This window comes from Meleagris gallopavo, chromosome Z (assembly GCF_000146605.3).
Source record: "Meleagris gallopavo isolate NT-WF06-2002-E0010 breed Aviagen turkey brand Nicholas breeding stock chromosome Z, Turkey_5.1, whole genome shotgun sequence".
In the NCBI taxonomy this organism is placed as follows: Eukaryota; Metazoa; Chordata; class Aves; order Galliformes; family Phasianidae; genus Meleagris; species Meleagris gallopavo.
Window position 1 is genome coordinate 32,565,283 of NC_015041.2, and position 12,527 is coordinate 32,577,809.

A 12,527-nucleotide genomic window follows, 5' to 3' on the forward strand; every position below is an offset into this window, starting at 1 on the left:
AATCACTGCCTGGAGTTAAAAATAAAAAAAGTAATGGAAAACCACTAAAGTTCATTTCAAACTTTTTTCACATCTAACTATTTGAGGTTTTACACTTATTTCCAGATGCTCTTCTGGAAAATTTGGAAGCCAACCTTGTGGTGAATGCAAAATATTCTCACAAATGTTGCTAATGGAGAAAAAAAATAGATCGTGCTGTGCAACAATGCTTTGTATTTTAATTTAAAACACAACTGAGCTCACTGCTAAAGCTGACTTCTGCCCATACAATCATCAAGCCCAGACAATCAACTTGAATCTCAATAATTCAGCATGAATACTTGACAAAGTAAAAAAGAAAAAAGAAGTGTTTGAGGCTGTTGAACCTGAATTACATATACAACTGCAGTTACCTGTGATCCAAATTATCTTCAGAATTGAATGCTGCTACATGAGTGGATCCTCAGGCCTTGTCCTGGACTCACCTCTTTAAATATGCGTTTTCAGCATATGAACAGCTATCTTTGCTCAAAGATAATGAGCTACATAACTTTTTTTTTTTCCTCCACAATGCACTTTTGTATTCACTGTGTTTTAATTCCAGTCTGAACAAGTGCCCCAACAGCCTCAGACTATTACAATGCAGTGCATCATTTCTTGGTATCTAGATACCCAGTTGTCAAATCAGTAAAAAGCTACAGGCATACAGATTACACACTGTAATACCTAGACAGAGCTGTGCAATTCAAGCAAATTATTTAAGCACCTTAAAATTTAAGCAGACAAATCCTTGTGTAAAATAGTTACAAATGAAGACCTTCAAAATTTTTTAAGGTAGTACATTACCTTAAAATTAGAATGAACCCTGTTGTTATAGAAGATTCCTAGGGGTGTGAGCTCTGACTTTGTTTCAATACCTAAACTATGAGAATCTCCTGTAGCAATCTTGTGGAACAAATACCATATTCCAGCGTCCTGCAAATGAGGAGAGAGAACGTAACTCAGAAGAGAGTCTGATACTACTATCAGTTCTGACATATTCACATCTAATCACAAAATAAGTATATGTTAAGGAGTTAGAGATTTTAAATAAGGAAAAAAATAACAGCAGAGTCCACACCAAGTGTATGCTGAGGAATTATTTATCAAAATAGTCTTCAAAGTATTCTGCAGTGAAGAGGACCACAAATACAGCTGTACTGTAGTGATTAAGATGCATTAAAAATTGTTTTCTTCTCAGTTAGATCACTTAACACCATACATTTCAGGTCCTCTAATATTTCAAAATTAAAAAAAAAAAAAGGTTATTTTTCCTCCGTGATTTCTGTGTTTCATTTCTACACAAATAATCAATTTTATTTTGTTTGCAAGTAAATCAGGCTATTTACAGAAAAACACTCAAAAGTCTTCCTCTCATCCTTACTGCTCCACTTTAAGATTTGTTCATCTATATTCACATCAGAATGTAATGACAGCCAGAAAAAAAAACAACACAAGCACTTTCAGGAAAGTGAATAGGGACATCAAGAAGCCCAGCCAGTTCAGATCTCTGTGCCAATAACATGCAGTAATAATTTCAGCATCAGTTCATTTCCTCAACTTCAACATCCCTGCTCTTAAAGAAGCTGGAGTTATCTGCCAAAGCAGACCCAAAGAAGTTCCTTTTCTAACCCCATCTGGGTTGAAAAGAAGCAGTGCAGCAACAGCACCCATAAAGCAGGTATCTAAAGATACAAAAAACGTTGTCTGCTTGCTCTGTGCCCTTAGAAAATTTAAAAACGAACCAACAAAAACCAGCTGCATAAGGAGTATTAAAGTACTATAAAAGTGGCAAAGAAAAAAAAAAAACAACCACATACTGTATGTTCCATATAATGAAAAATAGTCTTCACCTTCCTGTTCAAGAAATATGGATAAAGTCAATTCATTCTAGCTTAGAAGAATCACTCCAAGAATATACTGATTTTCCAAACAGCCTTGGAAATTCTGCTTCTGAGTAACATATTCCCACCCGTAACCATTACATACTTCAACATTTCTGTGATTAACAATTCCAAAGAAAGTGCACATGTTCCACATAAAATCTTACTTCACATATAATTAAATACAGTTCTGTGCTTGGCAAAATCAAGCAATTTTTATCCAAAACACATCTTAATGCTTCAGAAAAAGTTTAATAAACTTCAAAGCTCTTTTTTTTCCTCAGTGCTTGCGAGTGCTTTTAAGAGCTTTTTTCCCCTCTCATATAGCTGAAACAAAAGAACTGCTGAAACACCCTTACAATAGGCTCCATTGTAATAAAGAAGTTGGAGAGAGCAATGGAATTATTTGCTTGTGAATTGTTACACTTTATACCCACAAAAGCTCTACAGTGCAGTGTTTATATTAAGACAGTTGAAGCATTTTGTTTCTGAAACTGAAGCTACAGACCTTACATGCCAATGCAAGAGACGTATATATCAGAATGGCAGAACTTCATAACCTACACAAACACTCTGGCAATGCACACTACTATACAGAAGAAGGGATTCTCTACAGAGGCAGATGATGATAAAGAAATAAGGATCTGATCAAGCAACCCATTTTCTGTAACCTATCCAGCAACACTAAGGCCAGGTAAAGCAACTTTATGTAGATAGACAAAATGAAAAGATACTGTGCTGTGAAGAGAACTGTTTTTATTCAGTAAGGTAGTCAGGCCCTTCTTAGCCATAGGCAGTCAACAAGAAGACAGTTTTGCCCCCACAAAAAAGAAAAAATTAAAAGCTCACAAGAAGCAGCAGCAGCAGTTTTGTGATTTTTTGTGTTACAGACATTACAACACACTTAAATATTTTCAGTCTTGTCGTACTGTTAACAATGCGTTATGTCTAAGAATATGCTAGCACACCCACGTTCTACTTCCAGCATCAAAAAGTTCTTCCTTTCCCTACAGCCAATGACCCATTTAGAACAGTCCACGTGGAACCACCTGAGTCTCAGCCTCTCATCTGCTTTATAAGCAGAACAGATCCCTGCCAATCCTTCACAATCTGCACTGAATAGTTCAACATACTCTGCAAGCACCTGAACTGAACAAGGGCTACAAAAAAATCAAATGTTCACAGTTGGTAAAATCATTACCGGCAATCACTCCTGAGAAGCTAGTGACAAAAGACAGATATGATGAAAGGTTTTCTGCACTTTCTTATTCAGTGAACTATTTTTCATTTCAATGACTGAAGCTATAAAGGCAAAGTCCTTCAGAGCAGTGAAACAGTAAACACCTGGCATGGCCTACAGAAGGTACAGAAACATTATTAACAAGAAATACACTAAATCTCGGAAATAAAGGTATTTGTTTTAACACATACATATTGAGACCACTGATAGATCTACTAATTAAAAAAGGGGGAGGTCTAATCCACACTGACAAAGCCTTGTAATTGACTGGCACTTGTAATGCCAGTATGCTGCCATATTCACAAATAAAAAAAGAAAAAAAATGTATGCATTTTTGCATTTTGTCTTCAGTGAATGACTGGCACAAGTAGTTTGCATTGCGTTACATCCATGCGCCTTACCTGTGAACCTGCTGCTGCATTACTTATAAGATGATTGTTGGGATGAGAAATCCAGAATGTTGAAACTGCCCTGAAATATTCAGAAAAGAAGTTAAGATGGAAAAAGCTCTAGCCCCTACAGAAATAACTCACTCTTGTAGTAACCGTCAGAAAAGCTAAACTGATGTGTAAAGTAACTACTTCCCACACAAGCACACAGAACTTCAATGCAAAATATTTTAGGATAGTTCAGACACTCAATGCAACTATAAAGAGTTTTAATAAGCTTCTACAGTACACTAGTGTTATGCAGACAAGCTGTAGGTGACAGCTTACTTGGTACTGGTACCTTTTCACAGAAATAAAGACGCAGCCTTAAACAAAAAAATCAACTTATCAAGTATCACAAGACACAACAAATCTTGTTATAAATCAACCTATGTTTTCTCTTTAATGAAAGACCAAATGTTTTTATTTCTTTGAACAACGCTGCCATGTGAACTGCAGCTAAGGTGTCCACATTCACTATGGATCATACAAAAAAAAAAAAACATTCCATCTGTATTTTATCAAGAGATCATGAGCAGTTTAATTGCTACAGCTGGTTTGGTTTTAATTTTTTAACAATGAAATACTCACATGCAGTCTGTGGCTGGCACGGGAACGTAACTTCCATACACTTTATCCCTTATGCCAGTACACATGGTGCTGTTTCTATCTGTAGGAAGAATAGTGCCTGGTTTTGTGACTAGTCCAAGGTTGTGGAAGAAAGTATTTCTCTGCTCAATGCCATCCTCTATGAAGAAACAGTGACCTAGTGTGTCATAGCCAATGGTGTCCTTTATCTGCAGAAACACAAGTCCATTATGTCAGTAGCAATAGCATTTACTGAGATTTATTTGACAAGTGCCATTTAGTTTTGCTATTTTGGCACAGCTGCAGAGTGAAGTTCCAGTATCAGTGACTCAGATGATTCAAATATGGAGTTCTATTTCTCTCCTACAAACACAGAATGCCTGGATAGCTTAGTTGCCTTCAAGAATCTAAAAAGCAGAATGGACAAGATCTGTTAAAAATAAGTCACTGTTTGCACTTGAGTATTTATTCATTACAATTAAAAAAAATCACTCCTGAGCATTTAAACATTAAGTTATGGAACAGCTTTTTGTTCTACATGTTCTTTTTAAGATTTAGTTAAACACAGCCTATTTTATTCTCCTAGCACATACCAGTAAGCCATTAGTTGCATGAATAGTCACACATCTGGAGAAACAGTGATGAATGGAAAGACCATCAAGGTAAGTCTTAGAACTGTAACCTCCTTTTTCATCCACATCTCCACAAAGGTGAAAGTGAACAGGGTAACTTCCTATCTGCTGCTGGCCCATTTGCTTTAATTCCACATAGGAGAGATGAACAGATGTAAAATTCTTCAAAATCTAGAAAGATAATGAAAAGTCCAGAATGATTAACCAACTACTTGCTTGTTAACCAGTGGAAATTTAAGATAATACATCACCTATTCCAGATGCACAGTTATTGCAATCCAATTCTAAGAGAGACAGGGCAGCGATTACTGTCCTGTTCTATATCCTACTTTAGAAAATAGTATCATTCATGAACTAGAGTGAAAACTAAATCTTCACATGACAAAAACAGGAAATTTCACCAGTCTGTACATTGCCACACTTTACTTTCTTAGGCACGTTAGATATTCTTTACTGACAACCATGAAATCATTTGAGTAAACAGATGTCTTTGAAGTCACATTAGGTCCTGACTGTACTGAAGCTGTACCCGTGCAGTCAATCCAGCACAGAGTTAAGTTTAATAAAATTATAAAATAGAGGGTCCAGGGAACCTACCAGGAAACCTGATCCAATTGACAGCACAATACAGGGCCAGCTTAAAGATGATAGCTCACCACATCAGAGAATATCTACAAAGACAGAAATACTCAAGACAGCCCTGCTGCAGCTTGATCCTACTGTCTACTGTCTTACCACTATGCACCTCCAGGACCTCTGGCACGTACTCTGAGCCCTGAGCCAGCCCCTGACATCTGCAAGCAGATTCATCCTCTCTGCCTTCCTCACTCTGAATAAGCCCTGTTCTCTCAACTCCTCCTCAGGCACCATGTACTCTAGCACACTTCCAGTTATAAACTAAAACTGGACGCACTCTAGTGAAGAATCAACATCTTTGAGATGAGGATGCAGCACAGATCATGAAACTTCACATTAATCCAATGTAATATATGATAAAAGAAAATAACAACAAGCAGTGAAGGCATTACAATGGGGCTGGAGCACTAACAGGGGAAAGCAAGAGTATTTTCTTCCACCTATTCCAACCTGAAAAGAGAAGCTGAGTACAAAAGTTGAACTACAAGGTACTAAAATACAGGAAGCTAAAGGGTGAGAGAGTTTTGTTGTTATTTTATTAATTTATCTATACTGGATATTTGGATATTGTACAAAAAAAAATAATGCTTTTCATAAGCATAGGTTACCCTCAAGGGAAATGAGCAATAAAGTGATGGAACATTTAGTGTGTTTTCTTACTTTTTGTAGCCTTTTCAGGAAGGACAAGGTTATTTTTCTTTTATTTGATTGCACAGCTTAAATTTGCCTGCCTAAAATACAGAGAGATGGACTATACCATGTCTTCCTGAGATCTGACCTTCAGCACTTAAAGACAAGAATATGTGGTAAAACTACAAGTGAGTGCCTCTCCCTACTGTCCCCAGCCCATTTCACTCCTATGCATGGCTAGCTTGGAGCAGACTGAACCCCCAGGCCCTCAACATCTGCTAGTTGACCAGGGTCTCACCACTAGAGCACGTAAGGTTAATGTAAGCTGAAAATGCTTCCAGAGCTGAAACACAGGCTTAGCAGCAGACACTCAGTTTCTCTGAGCAGACTCCTGGGAACAGTTTAACTTCAGTGACTCAAAATATTTGTTTTCTGCTCTGCCTGCAAGGCATCTGAGGGGCCTTGCTGCCCAGCGCCCCTGTGGCAATCAAGATCACACTTAATGAGACTCACAGCTTGCCATTTATCTTTTTTTCTTACATTATCTGAAACATAAAAGAATGGCTTAAGCTCATCTAAAAGCTGCCACACAGTAGGGAAAGGGTGCATTTTCTTCCCCACTATTATGCACACCACTATAAAACTAAAATCTGTATCCAAATCTATTGAAAAGGGAGATTTAAACTGTGACCAACACATAATGAGCACAAATACATTTGCATTTAAAACTTCTCCAGCAGCAAAGAGCTGACACACTGCTGCTCCATCCTTTCATTTAAGTGAATAGGAGTTTCAGTATTAGTTTCTACAATACTACTTTCATTCAGCTTTCTTTATGCTTATGGTAATATAAGAAATCAGCAGCAGTTTGCTTTACGTAAGCTTGGCACATTCAAATAAAATAAATAAGTCAAATTAAAAAATCCATCATAGTCCAACTCAGTCTTTTTCCTCACCACGCCTCTCTACCGCCTGATTTTGGAGACGATGTGGATATCTAGGATTGAGTCAGTGCTCATTACTTGGGGAAAGAGAAAGGCAGGGAAAGGAAAAAAGACAGAAAATGGAGATCAAGTTTGAAAATGTTTTAAGTTGAACATGCAGGTATGCAACTTGTAAGGCTTATCCACCACCACACGATGTTGCAAGATATGGTGCATGCTTCTGCAACATTAAACACAATATATATCATTTATATAACGTGCTTCAGTGCTGTAGAGTTAAATTAATTTTGAGAAAGCGAGAATGAAGTCCTTTCTATGAAAAGCAGTTGTATGAATTTATGTTCTTTAAGTTTTCAAATGCCTTCAAGATTAGTATTGACTTTTTTGTTCTCAATGTACTTTTGAAATGAAAGAAAGCTACTTAATGTTTTTCAAACCTTGATATGTCCACCAAACGTATCGTAGCTGAAAAACTGACACTCCTTTTCACGATAGCAGGTATTTTCTGTCTCTCCCTTGATTAAGATGTTCCTTGTGAGAACTCCAACTTCTGCCCTCATGTCCACTCCATCAATAACTTCTCCCACATGGGGATATTGAGGTTTTTCTGTCCAAAAACAGTTTTGAGAGGAGAAAAAGAAAAAAGAAGAAGAAAAGACTGTCATTATCATTGTCATAAACACTAAACAACAAGGGCTGCTCTGAAAGTAATGTTTCCTACTTTATAACGTTTGCCCATGATGTCAAGAGGCAAATGCTGGTGGTACGGTAGTAGAGGTTGAACCTTCCCATCAATATTCCATTATATGTCGTTGCTATTTGTCAGATGGCAGCAGAGAGACAGTCAGACAAACTGGTGTGTGACACGGAAGTGCAAACAAAGCAAAGGTGTGTCACTGAATACCTCAGTGCAGAAAAGATGGCACCCACTGACACTCATTGATGCTTACTGAATGTTTATAGAGATCAAACAGTGGATGTGAACTTAATGAGGTGGTGGGTGATGTGGTTCAGCAGTGGCAACAGCAATATGACAGACAAGTCATGTTTCAGACAGCCATGCAAACTGTCACACCACTAAACAAAGAGCGCCTCCATCAAATCATGACCAGGAAACTCCATACTAAGCTGAATATCAGCTTCAGTGCGTTGGAAACAATGGCGGCAACAATGAAATATCACAAAGTTTGTGCCAGGATGAACCAACAAACTCTCACACAAGAACAGAAAGAATAACGTATGTGAGTTTGCTAGAACTTGCTGAACCAGTATGAGGCTGAAGGTGACAGTTTCCTGGATTGAAGTATTACCAGTGGCAAGACATGGTTTCACCAGTAAAGTCAGTCAAAAAGGCAGTCCACAGAGTGGTAGCATGAATTCACCAAAGAAGCAGAAGTTCAAGACACAGCTCTCAGCAGGCAAAGTGAAGTGCACTGCCTTTAGGGATAGGAAAAGGATCATCCTTCAGGAATTTCTGTAACCCAGTTAAACCATAAACTACACTGCAGTGCTGTCTAAGCTGAAGGCTCAAACTTCGTGAGTCAGCTCAAAGAAGACATCTTACAACATGATAGCACTAGGCCCCATACCCGTCTGAAGCATGGAGCGCCTCACCAATTTTGCTTGGACTTTCTGACCACATCCACCACATAGTCTTTAGTGTCTTTTGACTTACGTCTGTTTGAGCCAATTAAAGATTCTGAGCAATGATGCTGTTGCAGCAGCTGTGGGTCACCTCTGCTGGTGCAGATTTTTATAAGTGCGGAGAGCATTCTCTTCTTCACTGCTGAAGAAAATGCATGACTAATGGTGGTGACTATGTTGAAAAATGGTGTTTTGTAGCTGAGAATCTGCACTATCAAACAGTGTTATTGTGCTCTTTGTAGCTGCTGTATTTTCCATGGAAATAAATAGGAGGCATTACTTTCAGAGCAACCTATATAATTTGAAAGTAAACTAATAGTAGCACCAAAAAAGTCATACATTGTCATAACTCAAACACCATGCTCTATTATCTTTTCTTATGCTAACGTGCACAAAAAAAGCATATAATTTGGCAGATGATAAACATTAACCTAGCAAAGAACAAGCAAATTGTCCTTTCTTGACTGAGCTCAACGAAGTGATACTTGGGCATCTTTCAGAGCACGGAATCAAAGATGCTCTCACATGTTTCATTATCAAACAAGGTGCCATCTACATATTTTCAGTATAGTACAACTACTAATCCTAAAACAAAACCAGCATTTTATTTGTAGGTGTATGTTAATTTCAGCCCAATACTTCGTGAATGGACCAAATGGATGAAACTTAAAAAAAAAAAAAAAACCCTAAAAAATTAAGAAACAATACATTAGAAAAGCTTTAATAAAAAAAAACACAGATGCAGATTTGCTTTAGAAGAAAAAACATTGGCTGCCCAATCCGCTAGAAACAAAAATTAGAGACCTGTAAACAAGGCCAAGAATCTTCAGAAAAGTCTGTATAGCTAATTTGAGGACACAAACTAAAATTAGGTAAAAATAACCACAGATACTCTATTTTTAAAATATTCTTCCAAAGAAATCATCAATCTGCTATTTTCCTACATAAACCAAGAAAATTATCTGCAAATTTAAAGAAGATAATTATTTCTTTTCAAGTTTTTCACTACCCCTTCTCAAAACTTATAGAAGGATGTAAGCTAAACTGGCAGATACCACGTGAAGAATACCAATACTGTTGTACTTACCCTGCTGTTTAGAAAAAAAAAGACAGAGGTCTGCAATTGGGACTGTACTTATCTATTTGAAGGTCTGCCTGTTGTTTTTTCCCTATATTAATAACATGTATACTGAGTGCAATCAAGCATCCTATTAAACAATGCTTTGTTTTCTATTCCAAAAAAAGGAAAACATAAAAGATTTCAAAAGATGGTGTGTTCTTTAGTAAGTAAAATTTATCATTTCACCAAAAATTCATGTTGCTCAAAAAACAATCAGTATCCCTTAATATGGGATATTGGTAAAAAAAGATCAGCAAGATGGTCTTTTAGAATCTTTTAAAGTTCTCTCAACAGTTAATACAGCATTTATTTTCATAAAGAAAAAATGCAATCACCCTGTAGCCAAACTGCAAATTTTGTAAATTTTTTGATCCTCTTTTATTTTAAATGAAGATTCTTTAAAAGTAGTTGGTTTTTCACAGTGCATGATTTCCAAGACAAAAAAGTTTGGACATACTCCTATACAGTGGCGACAGAAAACTTTTTTAAACTTCATAGTAGCCTGCACCTTGAACTATCTTGTACTTTGTAGTACTGATTAATGCGTATCAAATGAGAAACATCAGAACAAAAGCAATTAAGTGTCATGCACAATGGCACTAAGTCAGCTTTGTAGCTTCCTGCACGCTGGTGATCTCTGATGTCTAACAAGGAAAAGGCTGAGATATCCGAGTTCACCTTATCTGGGATTTCACAAAGCAGGAAAACATATTTTAGCCTCACCAGCAAATGTTGTGGGAAGCTAACAATGCTGCTAAGTCAACAGGAAAAACTAGCAATCCCAAAGATAGAGGAAGAGGAAAATTTGAGGGAGTACACAGAAAACTCCTGAGAGCTGAGAAAGAAGAGATAAGAGGAAGTCACACAGTACAGAGGTTGAATGGGACAAAATCACATCTCGAAGAGCACCCATCAGCTGCTACCAAAAGTGGTTGGTGAGTTGCAAAACCAACCCCAGAGCTCACCAGAAGAGAAGAAAGGAAAAAAGCTCCAGATTGAGGCTGATGGACTGTCAGGGAAGGAGGGTGTTGGCACATAGAGGGGTTACGGGGTGACAAAAGGAAAGCACAGATGTCTGCAGAGTGAAAGAGCCATCCCCATGGGAGGCTCTTATGAAGTCAGACTGAGTCAGATAATAAAACAGGAAATGGTCAACAACATGCAAGACCATTTTGTGCGCATCACACCCAAAGGAAAAACAGATTGCAACTAGTTAGGGATATCCTGTGTGAGTAGAGACTTGGAAGAGCCACTTGTTTCATAATCATTTTACTGGTGCATGGGTAAAAAAGATGGTGAAGGGGAAAAGAGATTTGAAGACTGCTGTTTTCTTCTTTTCAAATAAAAGAAAAAAACATATACAACAATAAAACTTTAGAAGAAAAGGGCAGTAGAGATGACAAAAGTAGTGATGACCACAGCAGCCATTCAAGTTTGTATAAAGAGAATCAGTGAAAAGACAGAAAGGAGCAAAAGGACAGTAGACAAGCATAACCCAATCCTGAAGAAACCTAAAGCATTCACTGAGACTGTAAGAAAGGGGAGAGAAAAGTTAGTGCAGTAATCTTTATAGGTCAGACGCAGATCTGACATTATACAGAGTATTTTGTAGAAAGGGCAAATATATGCTTCTGTACATGGCAACAAAGCAATACAGAGACAGATAAAAAGACTGTTGTTACTTGGGCTGAAAGGAATTATTTGGGCTGCACTGCTATAAGCAACTTTTTCACACAACTCTTCAGAGGGCGACCTTTGCCATACCTTTGACTTTGACCTGGTGCTTGGTACACTCTGGGCAGGGAAGAAGGGTAAACTCCTCTGTCTGATACATTGAATAGTCTGTACTTGCAACCACAATTCGGTCTCCAGGCTCCCAACTACTAACGTCATCCAGGAGATTCAGTATCACTCCACCAACAGGTTCCACCTGGAAGCCTGAAATCGGGACACCTAGTTTAAAAAGGAAAAAACAAAAGCAAGAGTTAACACAATGCAAGTGTATGAGATTTTACAAGCTCAATACCACCATGTGCAATTCTGCTCTGAAACATGCCAATGTGAAATACCATTGCAGCCTGCTTTTTTGGTGGATTTTAAATAAAACAAAAGGAAGAAATGGAAACAACCATGACAGTAAAACCTATGAAATAGTAATAAAATACCACACAATAATATATCGAATACCAACAGTGTGTAGGCCCAGCTTGCTCTACTTCCTTCAAGTGGTGATCTTCTGCCATTTAACACTGTAGATGTAGTCAAGCACTTAGCAAGCCAGACTAGGGGAACATTTTTTGTTCTAAGCACAACTAATAAAACAGTTTTGCAAGTTATACTGCACATGTATGCTGTTTCCCTGCCTTTAAATTCAGCAGTTCTCCTTTTATTTAACATTCTCCTATTTTATTTAATGCATAGGAAGATTCGAATCACAATTTGGCTTACTTATTGAACTCAACATTGAGCTCAACCCTACAGCACCAGCAAGTCAAAATGTACATCTATGGATTATTATTATTACTTTTAAATATGAGTCAATATAATTCCATAAGGCTGTAATGAAAAGTAGAAGGATAGTATCAAAAAGATCAATTACTTAAAAAAAATAAAAGTTCCCAAGGAAATGAAAAAAATATATGTATTTTAAATTCTTCTAAAACAAATAGGATATTGCTAATAATTCAACAAACAGGGATAGATGACTGCCCGTAAAACTAAAATGCAGAACAAAGATCTCTGAAACACAGAAACACACACACCA

General features: G+C 37.4%; 1 protein-coding gene across 1 annotated transcript in view; it reads right to left on the minus strand.

The window, feature by feature from the left end:
- The window catches only part of CEMIP2 (cell migration inducing hyaluronidase 2), a gene marked incomplete at its 5' end in the record, with an annotated part of 82,967 nt that extends 71,193 nt beyond the window's left edge, over nucleotides 1–11,774 (minus strand). The window contains 6 exons of the mRNA XM_031557293.1: nucleotides 807–954; nucleotides 3,543–3,612; nucleotides 4,161–4,366; nucleotides 4,751–4,960; nucleotides 7,437–7,606; nucleotides 11,528–11,774. Coding sequence (XP_031413153.1) covers nucleotides 807–954; nucleotides 3,543–3,612; nucleotides 4,161–4,366; nucleotides 4,751–4,960; nucleotides 7,437–7,606; nucleotides 11,528–11,774 — 1,051 coding nt within the window. The remainder of the gene's footprint in view (nucleotides 1–806; nucleotides 955–3,542; nucleotides 3,613–4,160; nucleotides 4,367–4,750; nucleotides 4,961–7,436; nucleotides 7,607–11,527) is intronic.
- Between the last annotated feature and the right edge of the window lie 753 nt (nucleotides 11,775–12,527).